Raw genomic sequence first — 19,310 nt, forward strand, 5'->3', positions numbered from 1 at the left:
CCCCCCCCCCCCCCCTTTTTCTGGTTTTTTAATTATTTTTTTGTTAGGATCATAATAAAAAAAATATTATTTCTATCAAAAAAAATTAAAAAAAAATAATTGAAACAACAATTTATTTAATAAAACATGTGAATTACATAAAATAGAAATACATCTCTATTAATAATAATAATTTCATTAATAAAATATAAGCAACATAAAATAAAATACACTAGAATAAAATGATTATTTGTGTTTTTCATGTTCCACACCCTAGTACACCGGCATTTCTTTTTGGATTTCTTCGTGTCGGCCGAGGCGTTAGTTGACGGCGAGCTCTTTGACGATTGATTTGTGGTTGATTTTGGTCTTCGTCGTTTTCATTTGGTTCTTGCGGCAATTGATTACTTTGACCTAAAGTCATCTGAAGGGATGGCATGTCTTCTTCTCTCCTAAGCCACATTTCTTCTAAAAATGAATTGTCATTATTTTCATTTGAGTTCAATGACAGACGACTCAATGATCGATGACCGAACTCTGCGTCTAGGTTTGGTGAAAGTGCAAAATCGTACTCAGTTGCCGACATGAACATGGGTTCAAGGTTTGTTGGTTGTGGTGGGTTGTTGTAGTGTGGGTTGTTGTGTGGTGGGTAGTTGGTATATGATGGCCCAACTTGGTTTTGATCTTGATATCCATAGTTTTGCATTGAAGTGTTCATGTAAGAAGTTCCATCATTAGGTTGATAACCATATTGCGGTGTAGTATGTGGTGGTGGTGGGATTGTATTTTGTTGGGGGGTTGTAAGGAATTCATATGTGGTGGGATAATGTGTGTATTGGGTTGTGTGGTCATAGGAAGATAAGTCACATGTCAAGTGTGATGATTGATTTGTTTCAGGCTCTTAGTGTTGTGGTTCTTGTTCGGGATCTGGTTGTTGGTCTGATTCTTCACATGTTTCATTTTGTGTTTGTTGACGACAATCATAATCAGAAATAAACAAATGCGGATTGCATGTTGTTACAAACCATTCCATATATTCTTGATTTGGTCGAAGCTTTCTGGTGGAGGGATGGCCTACTAAAGTATATAGTCGTCGATTATACCAATGCTCACACTCAGTTTGATAGTTTGATAGGTGTGGATCGGACCAAAACTTGAACCTCTTGTCCAATTTGTGGTAGTTTCGCATGTCCTTTGGGGGTTGTGGTAGATCCTGTGGCAAACCAAATTGTGTCTTGACCCTATCAGTGGCATGCCATTCCACCTTGTCAAAACATATAAGGTAGGTGGTTGCAGTCCAATCCCAAAAGTCCTGTGGGAGTTCATGCTCAAGGTCTTTGTAGGGCCTCCATAAAAACTGAAAAAGAAAGATGTAATTAATTAGAACCAAATTATTTTCATTTGATTTTTTTATTTTAAAAAAGTGTTATAAAGCGAGGATATATTACTTGATCACGTTTTATGTGGTCAATCATCCATCTGTATGATATAAGGTTATGCGATGGAGTTTTATAGTAATTAGAACCCGCTCCTGTCCATCTAACAAAACATATAAATGAAATAGTTATTATTAAAAAAGAATATTCATGGGAATAATGTGAACAAATACTACTAAAAATAAAAAACAATATACTCACTTTGTTCCAAATGGAAAACTGAGTTCTTTTCTGTTCTGGGGAGCCAAATAATCCAACCTTGAATATCCCCAAACTTGGAGGAGAAAATTACAGCCGGCTATTCCTACAAACTTAGGATTTGTTGCTTCGCACATTCCCCGATAAAGATAGGCCAAAACTGCTGATCCCCAACTATATTGTTTAGTTTCATTAAAATCAACTAGCAGTGCCAACCAACAATTATGTACACTACCTCCAGATAAATTTGGAAATAAAAAACCACCGATTAGCCATAGAATATACCGCCTAGTTGCTTGTATTTTTATTTCATCCGGAGCATCGGCAGTGAGGTCTTTATTGAGATTTTTTGCTAACCATCCCATTGGTATAACATTTTTACCCTCTTTTTTATTTGGGGGTGGAATTTCTAAACCCAACAATTCACCACACAATGACCTCTCGATTGATTTTACACCTGTGAGAACACTGCCATCAACAGACGGGAGTAGTGACACAATCTTCAATCGTCTATTTTGGGCTTTCCGTCCATGTATCTTGGGCTTTCCATTCTGCAAACCAATAGTCCAAATTGACGGAACGTGGTTGTACGGTAAGTACAGAGGAACATTGTTGTTGGCTGTTGCGCAAGATGGGAATAACAAAATATTTCCCATTGCTTTTGCAATTGTGAAAGGTGAGACCAAGGAGGCATGAAGTTTCTTTCTCAAAAATCTGAGGCAACACGTCACACCACAGGATAACTTATGCCTCATTTCTGATAGACATGCATCAATAAAAAGCGCATATGATGATCCAAGAAATGGATGGCACAATGCTCCAACATCCCATGTGTATTGTGTCCGGCACATTGCACAAAACTTTATGCGAGCAATGAAGGATGGAGAGCTTAGGAAAAAAGTAACGTGCATGGTTAAAAATCTTATTAATTTCTCTATAAACTCCACATATTATTTCTCTAACGTATACATAAATAATTAATTTTTTTTTCAAACAATGCAGGATATGCGATGAACATACCCTCTTTCGAGTACTACCGTAATGAAATCGCAGTTGCAGACCGACAAGCTTTAGCTTGGATTAACGACATTCCCAAAGAAAAGTGGACTCAATCGCATGATGATGGTCGAAGATGGGGCCACATGACAAGCAACTTGGTAGAGTCACAAAACAATGTGTTTAAGGGTATGCGCGGCCTCCCGATCACAGCTATTGTTAAAGCTACATACTACAGGTTGGCGACATTATTTGCTAAAAGAGGCCATGAGGCGGCAACAAGGGTAAATTCTGGCGAGCCATTCTCAGAGAATATCATGAACTTTCTTAAGGGTGAGGTCATTAAATCCAACACTCACCTTGTCACTCAGTTCGACCGAAATAGGTATACCTTCTCCGTTCGTGAAACTATCGACCATAAAGAAGGATTGCCAAAGGGAGAATACAAGGTCGACCTGCAAAATAAATGGCGTGACTGTGGAAAATTTCAGGCATTACATCTCCCTTGTTCGCATGTCATTGCCGCTTGTTCTAGCTTTAGCCATGACTATAAAAGCCTTGTACATGAAAAGTTTCGAAATGAAAGTGTATACTCTGCATACAACATCCATTTCGACGTGGTTCACCACCAACAGTATTGGCCCATTTATCAAGGCGTAAAGCTCGTTCACAATCCAGTCATGCGAAGAGCAAAGAAAGGTCGTCCAGCAATTACTCGCATTAGGACCGAGATGGATGTTGAGGAAAGGACTGCTAGAAAATGCGGTATATGCAGGATGACCGGTCATTCCCGTAAAAATTGTATTAATACCGATCATCAATAGTAATCTTAGTGTATTTTATATTATTAGAGATGTATTTCTATTTTATGTAATTCACATGTTTTATTAAATAAATTGTTGTTTCAATTATTTTTTTTAATTTTTTTTGATAGAAATAATATTTTTTTTATTATGATCCTAACAAAAAAATAATTAAAAAACCAGAAAAAAGGGGGGGTGTACCCCGAAATTGGGGTGTAAAAAGCAAAAGAAAAACCTGAAAAGGGCACCCCGCAAGTCAGTTTCGCGGGGGCCCAGAAACATAATAGGACAAAATAGGCCCTTCCCCGCAAAATAAAACTGCTGGGAATGACACCCCCCAAATTGGTTTTGCGGGGAATAAGGATAAAGACAAAAAATAGGGCATTTTTGGACTTTCTTTTTCATGTGGGGTAGATTTGGATTTTTTTTTTCAATTCAGGGCAGACAAAAAAAAAAATTCATTTGTAAGGTGCGCATTACCCACACGCATAAACATATTAACATGCTAATAAAAAAAATTGTTTATATACCACAAGATAAATTAAAGTCAAGCGGTTTTTTTATAATTTATAAATTATTTTTATTTGATAGTTTATAGAAATAAGTTGAAAATTTATTTTATTTTCATTTTCATTTGCTCAAAAAAAGAAATAAGTTGAAAACAACTTTATAAACACGGCGTCATAAATGCTCTCAAAGAGTGTGACGAGTGTCCGTCTATCCAAACAAACTCTAAATTGACCATTTTTTTAATTTCGAGGAATATAATGTTTATTTACGTAAAAAAAGAAACACTCATGCACAAAACGTTTTTTTTGTCTGATGAAAACTCATGTCCCACTCCCATGCACCATAAAACTAGGTGGACTAAAATTGAAGTTGAATGATGATGAATATGATATCAATGATTTGAGTTCCACCACAAACAGCTAGCTTTGTTACTACTTTATGAGAACGCATTAAGTTTTTCTCTGTTTTTGGTCATTTAATTTAAAATTTAAATAAAATGGTATTAGTTAGTTTCCGTGAATGGAAATAAGATAGGATTGAGGTTGCGGAGGGAAATAATTTAATTCCCAGTTTCCACGTAAGAGAAGACACCGTGTGAGGTAAGTTAACTTGTTTTCAAAGCCAGAAACCAAAACAGAACAATGCTTATAAACTTATATTATATGTGTGGTGCAAACAATTTCTTCTCTTCTTCCATCATCTTCAGCTCTTATATTTCTCTCCTCAACCAATACTACACACACAAGATTTCAAAACATTTCATCTCAAAAACAAAAACAAAAACAAAAAAAAATCTCAACATTTATTTTATTTTATATAATATCTAAGGAATGACAAAGTGTTTTTCTTTCTTCCGAAGAAGATCGGGTGAGTTAATTTGAATTTCTGCAACACTCTTTTTCTTTTGATCTGTTTATTTTTAAAAAATTGTTTCTTCTTTGTTCTGTTTTTTTTTTTTTTTATGTTTGAATTGAACTCCAATATCAGAGGTGGTGTGCTTGGAGCCAAGTAATTAATTAATTAGTTAATATTAATTAGCTTGATAATGAAATTTATTCATTTTACTGAAATTATTAATAAAAAAACCTGCAGGTGGTGGATCATCGAAAGAACGTGATGTGGAAGATAGCTTGAGCAGCAAGTCAAACGTGAATAGTGAATACCTTAATGCATTCAGAACAAATTCTTATGTAGACATATGTAACAAAGCTCAAGGATATGGAATTGAAAACACAAGCATGAGATCAACACACTCTAGTTCCTGTTCGACTTCTTCTTCTTCATTGCTAGAACCTAGACAAGAAATTGTTACAAAAATGATCAAGAGCTTTAAGGTGCATCATCTTCTAGTGGACTACTTTGAAGCCAGCTTAGAAGCATGTCTTTGTTGCGACAAAATCCTTCAAGGTGTTCGTCAAACTAGATTTGATTATGGAAAAGTCACAAACGTAGTTAATAAGTTAAGCCAAAAAGTTGTTGAATATGACACTGACACAGATGTAGACACAAACACTGATGTCAATATTATGTATGAAGAGCTTGTTTCATCTGTTATTAACAACTCTTTGTGTTTGTCCAATAATGTTATTAACTTCCGCGATATTCAAGAAAAACACATAACGCTTCTTAACAGACTTAACTCAAAGAGATTGAAACTTAGAAGAAAAATAACAATAAAGAGGTTATGCAAGAAAGTTGGAGGAATCGGCTTAGTCGTTTCAGAAACCGCTTTTTTGGTGGCTTTGTTAGTCTTTGCTTTCCATAGCATAATTGGGTTAGCTGCTGCCCCTTATTTAGTTGGTGGATCCTTTGGTTTGATGAAGAAGAAGAGATCAAAGTGGGAAAATGGAAAGTATAATTCTTGTGAAAAACTATATGAACAAATTGATGTTGCTGCAAAAGGGGTTTATATAGTGATAAATGATTTGGATACTATGAGCCGTATGGTTAAGAGGTTAGAGGATGAGGTTGAACATTGGAGAGAGGTTGCTGATATTTGTGTGAAGAATTATGGTCATGGTAATGGAAGGTGTGTAATATTGAAGATGGTTCTGAGGGAATTTCGTGATTGCCAAACTAACTTTATGGATCAGTTGGAAGAGCTTGAGGAGCATATCTATTTGTGCTTTCTCACTATTAACAGATCAAGAAGACAGCTTATGCAAAAGATTACTGACAAGAAATGTTAAAAAGATTGGTGAAGCTACTCTTTAGTTTTAAAGGCGGACGAGTCCAGTTCAGTAAGAAACAGATTTGGATCCTTTGGAGCTGTTGTCTAGTTAGTTGACTTTGATAAGTGTTAGCTCATTCTTTCCATTTTCTTATAGTCTCTGTAATTCTGTGAGTTAACTGTTGTATTATTTTATTTACAATATTGGAAATTAAAAAAAAAATTAATTTACATGATATACATACTCCATTGTATCAAAATGCAGTGATAAATTTTAACTGTTGTTAATACTCTTTTTTATTAGAATTTGATGCTACAAACAACGAAGAATCTACTAAAGAGATTAGTAAGGAATAGCAGGACAAAAATATGTTTAGCTTTGATTAGTTAGAAAGGCTGAGAAAATAACCAGAAGTTCATCATCTATTACTTGAATTGTTCAAAAGATTCAAGTATGAATAATGAAATACAACAAACAAATAAAAAAATAAAATCCTAAAGAATGGTTTCCCAGAAACTCCAATGTCACCAGATTCTTAGTTGCTCCTGAGTTTGAGAATTTCATTAATTTAATATGACATGGCTACTTGACATGCACCGATTCCACGGGGCTCACAGCTGCACCAAAAAATTCTCAAATTCATGCAGTTTGTAGCATTTGGGATCTCACTAGGCACTAGTCAACGAAGCGTCCTACGGGGAAATCATGCAATCACTTCAATGTAGCATCGTGCTTCTTACAGTGGCTCTTTTAAAGTGTCATCACAAGGCACCTCATGCTTTATATCACAACTGACTTCCCTCACTTTCTTGTACTCCTGAAGGCTGACAAAAGAAGCTTTGACCTTAAGCCAATCAGTTGGTTTTGGCATCATAATAGCAATGTATCCTTCTCTGTCGGCCTGGATGTCAATAAAATAAAATTGTAAGGAAAAACAAATAGAATAAATTTCAAGAGAATAATTCATAGGATAAATAAACATGGTATTAGGATGAACACAAGTTACAAAACTTTTACAGGTAAATTTACTTCTAAACAGACCATATACCATGGGAATCATCGCACAAGTCATGAACACCACTTAAGCTGTTAAGTTTATGTCTTGTGGTTTGCGGTAATCAAAATATTTCTAATGCCAAAAATATCTCATTACTCTTTGATTCATACATTAATCTTCCCTTTTACCATGTTTGATACCACCGGCATGAAGCACCACCCTAAAACTTCTAAAGCGGTGCAAAGACTTAAAAACAGTAAACAAACTCAACATAAACCCAACCAGGATGCATAAAAATTAAGTACTCAAAAATAGCAAAATACACAAAATTAAAGAGGTGATCATAAAACCAAAAAAACAAAAGAACAGAGGACTTCGCAGAAGCGGAAAATCAAAGGGATTCGCACACAGACGAAGGAGAAGCAAGAGAAACAGGGGATGCACACAGAAGAAGGAGAAGAAGAAAAACAGAGGGCGCATGCGGAAGGAGAAACAGAGGGATAGCACAGAAGAAGCTGAATCAAATATGAGAAGGTGTTCGCTCGAGGAGAAGAAAATCAGTCAGTTATAAGAACTCGAAATAACAAATACAACCTTAAAAAAGAAAAATCATGGTTTTAAAAAGACGTGTAATTACGGGATTTTGCACACCAATCCTAAAAGCGAGCGCGAACAGACGATTTGGACGCAATTCACGGCCTCTACAGCCACCAGCTGAGCGCAGCTCGCCGGCCAAAGGCGCCGCAGTGGAAGCAGACACTAATTTACGATTCTTCGATCCCGCACTAAAGCGGCACGGTTGACAACATAGGTTACATTAGGCAACATCATCTTGAGTCTTGAAGCATAAGCAATGCCAAACATTTAACAGTGGTCCCATCAATAGCAGGTCAAAAGAATTTCTAAGCAGAGCAAGATAAAAAGGTAATGAAAATCCTGTTTATTGATAAACACTAAACAGTGCCACATATAGGTTATGCAGAAACTTAATTATAAACAAAATTAAAAAAATTCTGTTTAGGTGATTGATACACGTCCATTGGACAGTCATTTTAGAAAAGGTAATGAAAATACTGAGACAGATTTTATTATTAAGCAGCTTAGCATCTCAAAAACACTTGTGTCATTCCAAAATTTAAAATAGAAAGGAAAGGGCAGAGAAGTTTATGATTCTTCATATGGAATATGCAAAACTATATCACTCCTGTAAGAGGGAGCTATCTTTGCTAAAAAAAATCAGATTTGATAATAAAATCATTCTTACCGAAACTTTAAGCAGTTCTGGGTGCTTGATTAATTGTTGATTCACTTCCAAAAGGGAACCTTTGACACAACACCTATAAGTAGTCATCACAAGTTAAGTGATCAAAGAGTTCAGAGGTCACCAATAAAGAAGAGAAGTGGGCGAAGCAAACAAATACACAAACATATACAAATAAATCTTAGCTTACATTTATGTATAACAAAGCACGTACCTCACAATATAAGAATCATTTTTGGTAGAAACTTTACATAATGCTGTATTGGACTCAAAGTGTTGTGCATTCTGCATAAAAATACATAGGAGAAGAAAGACGGAAAAAGCCATTTTAGAACACAAATTTTTGAAACACACAACAATTCAAAAACAACAAAGCACACAAATGTTAATCAGGTGATTGTAAAGAAAGAGATATTGCTGTGAGTCATAAACTCATAAATAAGGACAAGCTGTAGTGTACCTTCTTCCGCTTTCCAGAGACCTTGACAGCGGTTCGATCAGACTTTCCAACATTGAAATCTACAGATGTGATTCCACCTTCATCCTTAAAAGCAATGTGTGAAGGAGCCAAGCCAATAACACACAACCTTCAAGATCACATAAAACAGTCACAAAATAAAAAAAGCATTTCAATTTAAAGTTAAAATCATGCAATTTAAGAATATGAAACTATACCCATTAGCGTGGCGGTAAATGTATTGATCGTGAGCAGGTTTAGTAAAATCTGGAAATATATAAAAATAAAAAGAGGATGAAAATAGAGGTTTAGGGTTTATTATGTGGAAAAAAAATGAATGAAAAATGAGTGAATTGAGTTACCTAGAGCGAAATAAGTGACGAAATTGGTTTCAACGGCAGAAGGAGGAATGAGGGGAAGATTCTCAACATCAGGGAGTAGAAGCTTCTCTAAATCGTCTTCTTCTTCTTCTTCTTCTTCTTCATTGTTTTTCTTTTCTTGTTGTTCTGTTTCTGAACGGTTCGATTCGTCTATCATCTTGTCATTTTCTACGTTTGACATCGTATTATTTGTTTGATTTTAAATGAGAAACCAACTGCAAAGTTCGCCTCTTTCAAGTACAGGTTACAAACAACGTTGTACTTGCTTGTTTTCTGTGTGTTTTTGTTCAAACTTGAGTTGTGTTAGGCTTAGCTAGCAATTTAAAGTACACGTGGTTGCAAAATCAATTTAGTGGGGTGCAGAAAGGACGAGTCTTTGGATTGCTTCTCAATCACGCTCTATATTGCTCAAATCTGTCAATACATTTCACCAAATTTCAATATTTCATGCTTGACAGCATAAAATCTTCAACAGTTAAGTGTCCAAACCTTTCACTAATGGCAGTTGGGGATTCAGTGACTCGTTTTAGGCTTTTTGATCAAATGTTTTTTTTTAAAACTTCCCTCCACTCTTGAGCATCAAATACTATTGCATGTAAAATTTAGATCATGACCCAATTTTTTTACCAAGAAAGTGTTATAGTTAAGATTGAAATTTCAATAATCAATCACTTAAAAAACTTGATTTTATATTAATAAGTCGCTTAAAACACTTGATTTTATATGTTAGCCTAATTGTTAAAACTGATGTCCTCGTGAGCTTAGCTCAGTTGGTTGGGACAATGCATAAAATATGCAAGGTCCGGGGTTCAAACCCCGGCCACTACCAAAAAAAAATAAAATTGAATTAGCGTTAGAATTAGACTATCATCTTCTATTTCAATTTACAATCAGTTTTCATAGTTATTTCAATTTACAATCAGTTTTCAAAAACTATACATGTCTAACTCTCTTCCTTTTTCATTCTCTTCGTGTCTCAACAAAAGCCCTCCAATCTGGAAAATCCATGTGGTAATCGAACTTAAACATGGCAAGGGAGGGATTGTCACGTAAAGCAAGCCTACAATAAAAAAGGGAAGAGGAAATTCATCCAAGGGCACTGGGGAAATGGATGTCATGATAGAAATATCACGCGGTAACATAAAGATCTAGATTATTATGACTTGTTATTGAATATTATGGTGTAATTTTATCCATCTGGGCAACACATTCTGTCGAAGCATATGATTGCCTAAAAAGAGTTTACAACATTCCAAGCAATGCTGATTCAACAGGTCATTCAGAGTAACACCTTGGAATAATAAAAACTTCGAACATAATTACTAGCAAGGTCCTAATTAATTGACTTTTTTTCAAGATCCAAAAACACAATTATCCCGAAAGAAACAAACCATAAAAGTCATCATCATGAATAAAAACAGACTGTGAGATTTCCATATGGTGAAGGACTATAAGAGGTCTTCCATGTAGAAAATGAAATTTTCAACTTTTGAAAGGGAAATGCTAATGGAAGTTCTTCATAATGGAAATATAAGCAAATGTCGGAAATAAACAGATCCCGATTGCAACTAGTAGGGTGAAAAAAGACAATCTTATCAGAAATCATCATCATCCTCCTCTGCAATATGTTTGGCCAGTTCCTGCTCTTGCTGTTGTCTCTCTCTTCTCTTTTCAGCACTTTCTTTTTCTTTGTGTGTGTTTGGTGGAAAACGAAGTGCTCTAACAGCTTCATTGTGCATGTTAAGACAGAAGGCAATTCGAGAATTGAAAGCCAGCTGAGGCTCATGCGTGGAGTAAATATCTCCTGTTTCCTTAGACACCATCCACCCATTTGCATGATCCAATGTAGCATCAATTGCCCCATCACGAATAGCCTTCGACACAATGCTCTCAGCATCAGCAACAGGATTTGGCGAGTCCAACCTCAACTTTTTAGCAACATCAGCTAGTGAGATGCGAGAATAGGAGATGCTGATGTTACGTAAACCAGTCCTGATGACATTATGTCGGAGACGAACAATCAAATTATGAGTTCCGTCTGCACTGAAGGTGGTTGCAAACTTATCTGCAATGTTCCTAAACAGCTCCAAATCTCCAATGCGGACAGCCTGGAATTCCACAACATAAGCTAAACTAACACGCAGTCTTATAGCAAATAACACAAGTATGGATATCCAAATGGAGAATTAACAAATGAATAACAAAGCATAAAGAAAGTGAATAACTTCGAAGAAAGCACCAAAGACTGAAAAAATAGAACCAACAAATGCATAAAATATTCTTTTGGCACAGGTGGTAACTAACTCAGGGCCTAAATTGTGCAAGAAAGGTTGACCACTAGGCTATGGCCTTGAGATAACATTAATAATTATAGATTCAATTGGCATTAAGAGAGCAAACAGCAGACTATCGCTCTTAATTCCTTCTCAGATAAACTATGGCCTTGAGATAACATTAAAAGGTGTGTGCTAGTACCCAACACCTTTTACATGGACCAATAAACCATTTTCTTTCTTCGCAACAATTAACTATATTTAGGGCTATTAATGTAATTATTCTAAGCCTTATTTATTTTCTATCTCTCATTGTCTAGTTTAACGATTTCCCAGTGGAAAAAACGGAAGGGAAAAAGGTGCTTTTTTCTGGGATTAGCAAAAATGTTTTTTAGTTATTTATAAACTCTTAATCTCTTTAATGGCTTTAATTATTATCCACACCTGTATTTAGAACATTCAAAAATAAGAAAGTTATGACATTGCAAAGATTTAATCATTATTCAAGTATCTTCAAACATATAATTTGCAACTTTAAATAAGCATTTCATTACATCTCGGTCTATCTACAGACTGGTGCAATAGTCTTTTTTCTTCATCCATGTGTTGTGGTGTGCCATTTATATGCAAAAAGTACTCATCATTTGGTTCACTATTTTCTGAGCATTTGGATACTATTTTTCTTCAACAATTGAGCTAGGAAGGTCAAAGAAAGATGACAATGTGAAGGAGGATGGTTGGAGGAAGATGAAACAATGGGAAAGAGAGTGAAATTTTTTCTTTTTTAATAATAAATTTAAAATTACAATCATACCCCTTTGTTTTGACTTTTTTAATAAAGAAAAATTGGGTATCTTGTCCAACTAACGTGTTGGGTGCTAACAAACATCTAATTTATAGGTGGGTGTGCAATAGCATTACCCGGATTTGCTAACGTACACCCACTTATTGTTTAGGACTATTGGAGCAAGTTAAAACTAAAAAGTGGTTGCATACGCCTTGAGGTGCATTTAACCACTTCAGTTAACAGTTTCTAAAACACTCCTAAAAAATAAGCGGGTGTAAATTAGTAGCTCCCATAGGCATTTGCTAGAATACACCCACTTCTTTTTTTAGTAGTAGTTTAGCAACTGATAAGTTATAACTAAAAAGTGGTTAAATGCACCCTAAGGTGCATGTTGTTAAAATACTCCATAAAAACTAGTCGGTGTAGTGGTTAAGGGAGATAGGAGACAGAATTAATCATAATGATAATAGAACTATATTCGAGATATATTATTATGACAAACAAGGTTGAACCATAATGTGGACTTACATTTGTAAGCTCAAAGTAAGGTCTTAGCGCTTTCTCCATTCCTTTCTGCATAAAGACAGTTCGCTCAGGTATTTCTCCCAACAGTAAACGCACTATGATAGCCCACTTGTTACATTGAATTCGAAAACCCCGAGCTGCAACTGGAGCTTTACGAGCAGCTTGCAGGAGAGACTCTTTTGCATCTGTATACTCCAATTGAATAGTCCGAATTTTCCCGAGGTAGAAGAGATAACGGCAGAACTGAAAGGAATATACAACAGAACAAGTGTGCACATGAAAGGAGTAAGAATTAACAAAAGGAAGTTTAATAATAAATCAGAATAGATGCCAAAAAGTACAAAAAAAAAAAATCAATAAGCTTCATCACAAGGGTTTTATCACCACAGCTGTGAGCACTGGAATAAAAAGTATGGATTTTAAACGAATTTCTTTTGTGCTCATGGTGATAGAACTAACATACCTGCTGGTTTGAATGTGCTTCAAATCGTGGTGCCTTTGACCTCAACTTCTCTGCCTGGTCATATAGGTTGTAGTGAAGATAGTTGCGAAGCAGCAAATTAAGAAGGGTTTCCTGAAATACATCAACAGGTAAGTACAAGATCATAATCCCTAACATAAAAAAATCTTCTCCATAAGTAGAACACAAACCTGACCCAACTCATCATGGCGAAGAGTGGCAATCCGATGCAATGCAAGTAGGTTTCTGAAAAGAAAAATACCACAAAAAGATTTAAACAAGTTACTTGATAATAAATCAGTTAGATTTGTACCTCCTTGATTTATTGATTATATAGATACATAAGCACGCAACTCACCCCCGAATTTCGGCCAGATCTCCAGTAAGTTCATGGCTATATGAATAGTAAAAAAATAGCCTAGATGCAATAACATCGACAGTTCTTCTGTTCACATTCTTCAGCCAAGCAACACTAGCTGAAGAACAAGCTTTGGCCTAAAATATAAAAAATCAGACAACCATGAGCATTCAATTATTTGCCAGTTTGCATAGTTGAAAACATAAAAGCAATACAGGAACTGACCTCGTTGTATTTTTTCTGATCAATCAGAAAAAGTAGTACAAGCAGGTAACAGTAAATTTCTAACTCAGGCAACAAGTGTTTAGCTGTAGGGGTAGGGGTTTGAATGGAAGATGTTGTGGCGTCCACCTCCATCTCATGATCATCCTCCTATACAATCAGTGACAAAATTATTACTCGACCATTGCTATTTCCCGTCAAAAACAAAGGAAGAGAACAGCCTAATATTTTCTGATGAAGATAGAAAGGGAAAGAGGGATTAATTAGAGTCAGAAACATCTATCTTATGAGATAGCTTACTAAGTTACAAAGTCACAAGCAGTAAATGGGGATGCGTTTCTAACAGAATTATTCATCACCTAGTAATTTAGATTAAGAATTAAGGATGTTTGGATAAACAGTTTAATTAAGCACTTATAGCATACCTGATTATCATTTAAGTGTTTACGTATAAGCTACTTCGATAACGAAAGATAAAATAAAGTCAAACTATTTTCATAACCTATCATAGAGGACTTATGGAATATGCGAAAAACAACCTAAAAGATCTGTCAAAAAGTCTCGCAAGTGTTTATGTCAGGAGATAGGCTCAAATAAGTCGACCCAAAACAGCAGAACAAGAAAGAAAAAAAGCTAACGGCTTCATCCCTAAATGCAATCATAGAAAACAAGTTTGTCACATTTACATCCATGTTGCAAAAGTTGCAAGTAGTCAACTGATACTTCTTAAAAGAATTATTCATCCCCTCGTAGTTTCAATTAAGAATTAGGGCCTAATTTGTATAAAAAATTTAAGCAGTTATCATGTGTGTGCTTATAAGTAAAATAAAGTCAGACTATTTTCATACAGTTTATGGACAAGCCTTAAGTTGTTTCCACAAGTGTTTATGCCAGTAGGCAAGCTCAAATAAGTCCATCCAAACATCCCTAAATAACCAACAAAAAAAACTAATTCATCCCTAAATGCAATGGTAGATTTAAATCAAGATAAACACATGAAAAATTAAAATATATAAGATTTATAAATAGGAACATTCCCTAAATGCTAAATCTAAGTTAAAATTAACACAAGTTTGTACCTTGGGAAGATACGCAGACAATTTAGCATGAGGTTCAGAACCAGGAGTGAGAACATGATCGAGAAAAGAAGATATAACAGAAGCTGTTAATTTCTTCCTCAATGCAATTGTAAGACGAACAGCACGAGCAATTCTACGAACTTCCTTCGAGTAAGAACCGGTCTCAATAACGGACGCTATCTCCTTCAAATCTATGAATCACAATTCCAAAATTCACAAATTGAAAACGGAACAAAGAAAATTGAGATGTGAAATCGATAGACGGAGATTCTTACGCTGCAAAGTAGATGGAACTTGTGGAGAAACGGAATTCGAAGGAGTTGAACGATCTTTCATCTCGAGATCTTGAGTCATTGTGAACGAAATTGAGCGAAATTGGGCGAAAATTGAGAGATTTTGATTAAAAAAAACCCTAACAAGTGAAGAAGACCAAACAAGAAGCAACGTGGTCACAAACTCACTGAGAGCTTTTTCTCAAGCTTAAACGCATCGTTGCACGCTTTTTAATTTCTTTTCTTTATATTTTTGTTGGACTATTTTTACTTTTGATTTTTTTCTTTTTTGACAAGTTTTACTTTTGATTTTTGGATGTTAATTATACATTCTTGTTTGAGTAATTCATTCGATTAATTCAATTGTCAACAAAATTATCCAAATAGTTGTTTTTTTTAGATATCCAGATTTTTTTTAGGAATTTAGATATCCGGTTAGTTATTTGAAATTGTATTATAAGCAAAAATTTACATTTTATATTCATTCAATTAATTAATAAATGATGTATATGATCTTTATTATGTACCACATATGAATGAATTTAAAATGTCAATTTTTGCTTATATTAATGACCGGGTAATGTATATTATTTTCAGTTTTCTTTGACTGATGATTTTTTTAAGCTTACTATTTTCTTCTCTTTTTTTAACAAAAAAACTTGTTATTTTTTTTAGTGAAAAAAATCATTTCATATCATTAAATAATAAGTCATGAATATAAGGTAGGACACCAATAAACAATTAGGAGTTGTCTTCTAATGGAGTTGTCCGTGTTGATTTACGAGTCACCGCATTTGCTTATATCTGGCTAAACTCTACCTTAGAGTTAGTAAATCGAGCACTAGGTAGTTGTCGATGATGACTACTAAGTAATACTTACAAAATTAGTGCTGCTACTATTATTGTTACTAGCGGAAAGACGGGCACTATCGTGCCCGTCTGTCCGCTCTTTCTACTGCGCTAACGCATGTGATTATTTTATTATGTTTATTTGTATCATTTTGATTTAAATTTTAAAATGTTAATGAAAATTATTGATATTTGATTTATAAACAAAATATTGTCAAGGCATATACCAATTATTTATGAACTCAACATATTTTGCTTACGTTTGTTACTAATATTTTTATTTGTTACTAATATTTTTATCAAGGATTTAAAGTCCAATTTTTAACATTATTTTTTGCTCATGTTAGTTACTAATATTTTTTTTTGCTCACGTTTGTTACTAATCTTTTATTAGAGGATTTAAAGTTTAATCTTTAACATTATTTTTTGCTCATGTTTGTTACTAATCTTTTTTTTAGAGGATTTAAAGTCCAATCTTAAACAATATTTTTTGCTCACGTTTGTTACTAATCTTTTTTTAGAGGATTTATAGTCCATTTAATATAGTGCTAACAAATCTTTTTCTAAAAGATTTTGAATCCTAATATTTTGTTCACGTTTGTTACTAATCTTTTTTTAGAGGATTTAAAGTCCAATCTTTAACAATGTTTTTTGCTCACATTTGTTACTAATCTTTTTTTAGAAGATTTATAGTCCAATCCTCATCGGCTATTATTTTTATTTAAAAAATAATTAAAAAAACTCATAGAGTTGTGAGAAATAAAAGCAGGAAAAAACATAAACTTTGGATTGTTTTTTTTGCATAAGTGATTATTGTTCACCTTTGATTTTCTCAAATTCTGATTCATTCATTCTTCTAAAAAAAAAAAAGTAAAAACAAAGCTTGAATTTTAATGTTGGCGGAAAGTAAATTGTTCGAAGGATATAACAAAAAGATATTCAATTCATGAAGTGGACCTTAAAGATATTCCATTCATTGGTGCTTCAGAAGTATTAATCAAGCTCTTGAGCCTTGGAACTTTCTAATTTTTTAGTGGTGATGAGATGTACTATGATGAATTCTGGATCGATTTGAATTCATGAGAACATACATAAAGAATGCAAATATAATTTTTAAACTTTTTGTGAGTTTGATTTGTGGTTAACGGTGGTAAAAGAAGGTTAATGATGACGATTAGTGACATTGACTATTAATCCACGTGTTATTTTATAATTGGCTATTTGTATTTAAAATTAAGGGTATTTTTGGAAAGAAAATTCCAACCTAAAAGTGAGCTGAAAGGGGTAGTTTTCTTTATATATAGTATAGATTCACGACATCAATGACGTGTTTCAAATCCAATAAATAATCCATGCCATTCAGTCCTAAGTCAGTTACCCATTGCAGTGCTTTGCAAAGTCTTAAGGCTTCACCAACCTCAACCGACCACAACGTGCAAACCATGCAGTTTTAGCAAGCACATAACCCCGTTAGCATCTCGAACACACGTACTGATACCAACCTTATTATGGAACATCGAGAAGGAAGCATCTACATTACATTTTTGTCTATCTAGTGCATGTCTTTGACATCGAACCCCATTAACAATACTCGGCCCTGGTGGCATTTCTGGTGCTTGGGTACCTGCGGGTCTTCTCAATTCTTAGGCAACTTTCTAATCTTCTAACATATGGACAACTCGTTCAAAAACTTGTGTTGTCGTTTCATTCACTTGTTGTCGCGACTGATGCAAATTAAGAACATTATGACGGTTCAAGTCGGTCTAGTAATCATAATACAACTGATGTCGTATAATCAAACTCACACATGGCATTATCTATAACATTCCTTGGGTTCGCATCTTGCCGAACTTGCGACGCTTGAGGACATGTAAAAAGAGCATGTAGAGAATCGTACTGCATGTAACACATTCAGAAGAACATGCAACATGTCTATTGTTGAGGCGTACACGAGTAGGAAAGCAATTGCGACATACTTCCGCACAAGGATTTTTCACCTTTGGCAGCACCTTGAGTTTCCATATAGAATTCCATTGTATGGGGTTTTTCAGGTGAGATGTGTTTCTAATAACTTTTGAACAATTCTACAAGCACTACGGACAAAATATCTACCGTTTTTCTCGCCTTGCCATACCAACCTATTAGAAAGAAACTTGCGAGAAAATAGGTGTATTTAAAAATTTTCTAGTTGTGCATTTTAACTTCTAAATCCAGCAACAGTTTCCCTATGTAGTCAGAAATGTTTAATTGACAAACAAATTTCGCAAAAATACGGGTAAACCAACACGGATTATGTGTTGGATCTTGTTTTAGAAGATAGGAAGTGGGAATTCACACTATGTTTTGGATCTTGTCTTAGAAGGTGAGAAGTGAGAATTCACGTGTGTGGTGAAGATTGTCCGATTTTAAGTGCGAGTGATTAAGTCTTATGTCACTCATGAATCAATAAAAAGTTGGATTTATAATAAAGGCGACTCGCGCTCTCTCTCCCCCTCCCTCACACACAAATTTTATCCATTGTTTCTCCGTGGCCCTCACGCTCCCCTCGCGACTAGAAGTACAATTACACCTACATTTCATTCTAATATATATATGAACTACTTATAAATCATTTCACGAAGAGTATTTAAAGGAGCAATTTAATTTTTAGTTGCATTGGAGTTTGATTGGATATATCAATATTCTCTAAGAAAATTTAATCAAAATTTAAATTTATTTTAATATAAATTAATATAAAAATATGATGTATCATTGAGTAGGATTATTTATGAAGCAATTTGGTTCGATATTGAAGCTAACAATCATTGAAATTGCAAAAAAAAAAAAAAATACGCGCTTTGATTTGATTCACACCGCTTAAAAAAATGCTGTTTTAATTGTTTTTTTAGACAACGCTTAATTTTGATTGTACTAGCCTTAACAATTACACCATCTCGTCACTAATATAAGTAAAAGTTTACATTTTAGATTCATTCATTAAATGATGTATATGGTATTTATTTTAGTCCACATACATCATTTAATGAATGAATCTAAAATGTAATTTTTTACTTATAATAGTGACCGGAGGGTGTAACTATTTTGTCACGATTAACAATATTTTTTTTTTAAAAAAGGCAAAAGGGTTCATTAAACATGATGGACACTAGAAGTACCAAAAAAAATATTACAAAGAAATTGACCACACCCGATACTCCTATCTTTTATATCTAATCCTAGCAGTCATCCTAACCCTAATCCCACTTACTTAACCTAATTTTTTGGCTCCAAATCATTCCAACCGTTAGATTAATCTCT

At 34.4% G+C, this 19,310-nt stretch overlaps 5 protein-coding genes across 5 annotated transcripts; 2 read left to right on the forward strand and 3 right to left on the reverse strand.

Moving 5' to 3' along the window:
- Positions 1-99: 99 nt before the first annotated feature.
- LOC146943018 (serine/threonine-protein phosphatase 7 long form homolog) lies at positions 100-3,480 on the reverse strand. Its single transcript, XM_085750078.1, has 3 exons — positions 1,617-3,480; positions 1,428-1,518; positions 100-1,384 (listed from the first exon to the last, which is right to left on the reverse strand). Exons 1-3 carry the CDS (start codon positions 2,522-2,524, stop codon positions 881-883), a joined length of 1,503 nt encoding a protein of 500 aa, XP_085606204.1. The 5' UTR covers positions 2,525-3,480; the 3' UTR covers positions 100-880.
- LOC146943019 (uncharacterized) lies at positions 2,624-3,433 on the forward strand. The gene has a single exon (XM_085750079.1). The coding sequence runs from the start codon at positions 2,624-2,626 to the stop codon at positions 3,431-3,433; it is 810 nt and encodes a 269-aa protein (XP_085606205.1).
- A 915-nt stretch (positions 3,481-4,395) lies between the features above and the next one.
- Positions 4,396-6,346, forward strand: LOC146943020 (UPF0496 protein At1g20180-like). Its single transcript, XM_085757111.1, has 2 exons — positions 4,396-4,789; positions 5,015-6,346. Exons 1-2 carry the CDS (start codon positions 4,753-4,755, stop codon positions 6,109-6,111), a joined length of 1,134 nt encoding a protein of 377 aa, XP_085613237.1. The 5' UTR covers positions 4,396-4,752; the 3' UTR covers positions 6,112-6,346.
- A 97-nt stretch (positions 6,347-6,443) lies between these two features.
- Positions 6,444-9,602, reverse strand: LOC146943021 (Single hybrid motif superfamily protein). Its single transcript, XM_085757112.1, has 6 exons — positions 9,171-9,602; positions 9,027-9,075; positions 8,812-8,938; positions 8,566-8,636; positions 8,355-8,427; positions 6,444-6,994 (listed from the first exon to the last, which is right to left on the reverse strand). Exons 1-6 carry the CDS (start codon positions 9,367-9,369, stop codon positions 6,830-6,832), a joined length of 684 nt encoding a protein of 227 aa, XP_085613238.1. The 5' UTR covers positions 9,370-9,602; the 3' UTR covers positions 6,444-6,829.
- A 905-nt stretch (positions 9,603-10,507) lies between these two features.
- Positions 10,508-15,345, reverse strand: LOC146943022 (putative 26S proteasome non-ATPase regulatory subunit 3). Its single transcript, XM_085757110.1, has 8 exons — positions 15,168-15,345; positions 14,893-15,083; positions 13,817-13,963; positions 13,592-13,728; positions 13,425-13,479; positions 13,237-13,347; positions 12,777-13,016; positions 10,508-11,296 (listed from the first exon to the last, which is right to left on the reverse strand). Exons 1-8 carry the CDS (start codon positions 15,244-15,246, stop codon positions 10,784-10,786), a joined length of 1,473 nt encoding a protein of 490 aa, XP_085613236.1. The 5' UTR covers positions 15,247-15,345; the 3' UTR covers positions 10,508-10,783.
- Positions 15,346-19,310: the final 3,965 nt, after the last annotated feature.

The sequence above is a fragment of the Medicago sativa genome, chromosome 3, assembly GCF_051527215.1.
Source record: "Medicago sativa cultivar Bolivia chromosome 3, Bolivia_mono, whole genome shotgun sequence".
NCBI lineage: Eukaryota > Viridiplantae > Streptophyta > Magnoliopsida > Fabales > Fabaceae > Medicago > Medicago sativa.

Excerpts from the sequence above, each read along its gene's own strand:
- LOC146943018 (XM_085750078.1), bottom strand. The coding sequence starts at position 2,524 with ATGCACGTTACTTTTTTCCTAAGCTCTCCATCCTTCATTGCTCGCATA. Across the intron at positions 1,519-1,616 it reads AGTTTTCCATTTGGAACAAA|ATGGACAGGAGCGGGTTCTA; the intron begins GTGAGTATATTG and ends ATGTTTTGTTAG. Across the intron at positions 1,385-1,427 it reads ACCACATAAAACGTGATCAA|TCAAATGAAAATAATTTGGT; the intron begins GTAATATATCCT and ends AAAATAAAAAAA.
- LOC146943019 (XM_085750079.1), top strand. The coding sequence starts at position 2,624 with ATGAACATACCCTCTTTCGAGTACTACCGTAATGAAATCGCAGTTGCA.
- LOC146943020 (XM_085757111.1), top strand. The coding sequence starts at position 4,753 with ATGACAAAGTGTTTTTCTTTCTTCCGAAGAAGATCGG. Across the intron at positions 4,790-5,014 it reads TTTCTTCCGAAGAAGATCGG|GTGGTGGATCATCGAAAGAA; the intron begins GTGAGTTAATTT and ends AAAAACCTGCAG.
- LOC146943021 (XM_085757112.1), bottom strand. The coding sequence starts at position 9,369 with ATGTCAAACGTAGAAAATGACAAGATGATAGACGAATCGAACCGTTCA. Across the intron at positions 8,637-8,811 it reads TCTCTGGAAAGCGGAAGAAG|AATGCACAACACTTTGAGTC; the intron begins GTACACTACAGC and ends ATTTTTATGCAG. Across the intron at positions 6,995-8,354 it reads CAGAACTGCTTAAAGTTTCG|GCCGACAGAGAAGGATACAT; the intron begins GTAAGAATGATT and ends ATTGACATCCAG.
- LOC146943022 (XM_085757110.1), bottom strand. The coding sequence starts at position 15,246 with ATGACTCAAGATCTCGAGATGAAAGATCGTTCAACTCCTTCGAATTCC. Across the intron at positions 15,084-15,167 it reads AGTTCCATCTACTTTGCAGC|ATTTGAAGGAGATAGCGTCC; the intron begins GTAAGAATCTCC and ends TGTGATTCATAG. Across the intron at positions 13,017-13,236 it reads AAGCACATTCAAACCAGCAG|TTCTGCCGTTATCTCTTCTA; the intron begins GTATGTTAGTTC and ends TATTCCTTTCAG.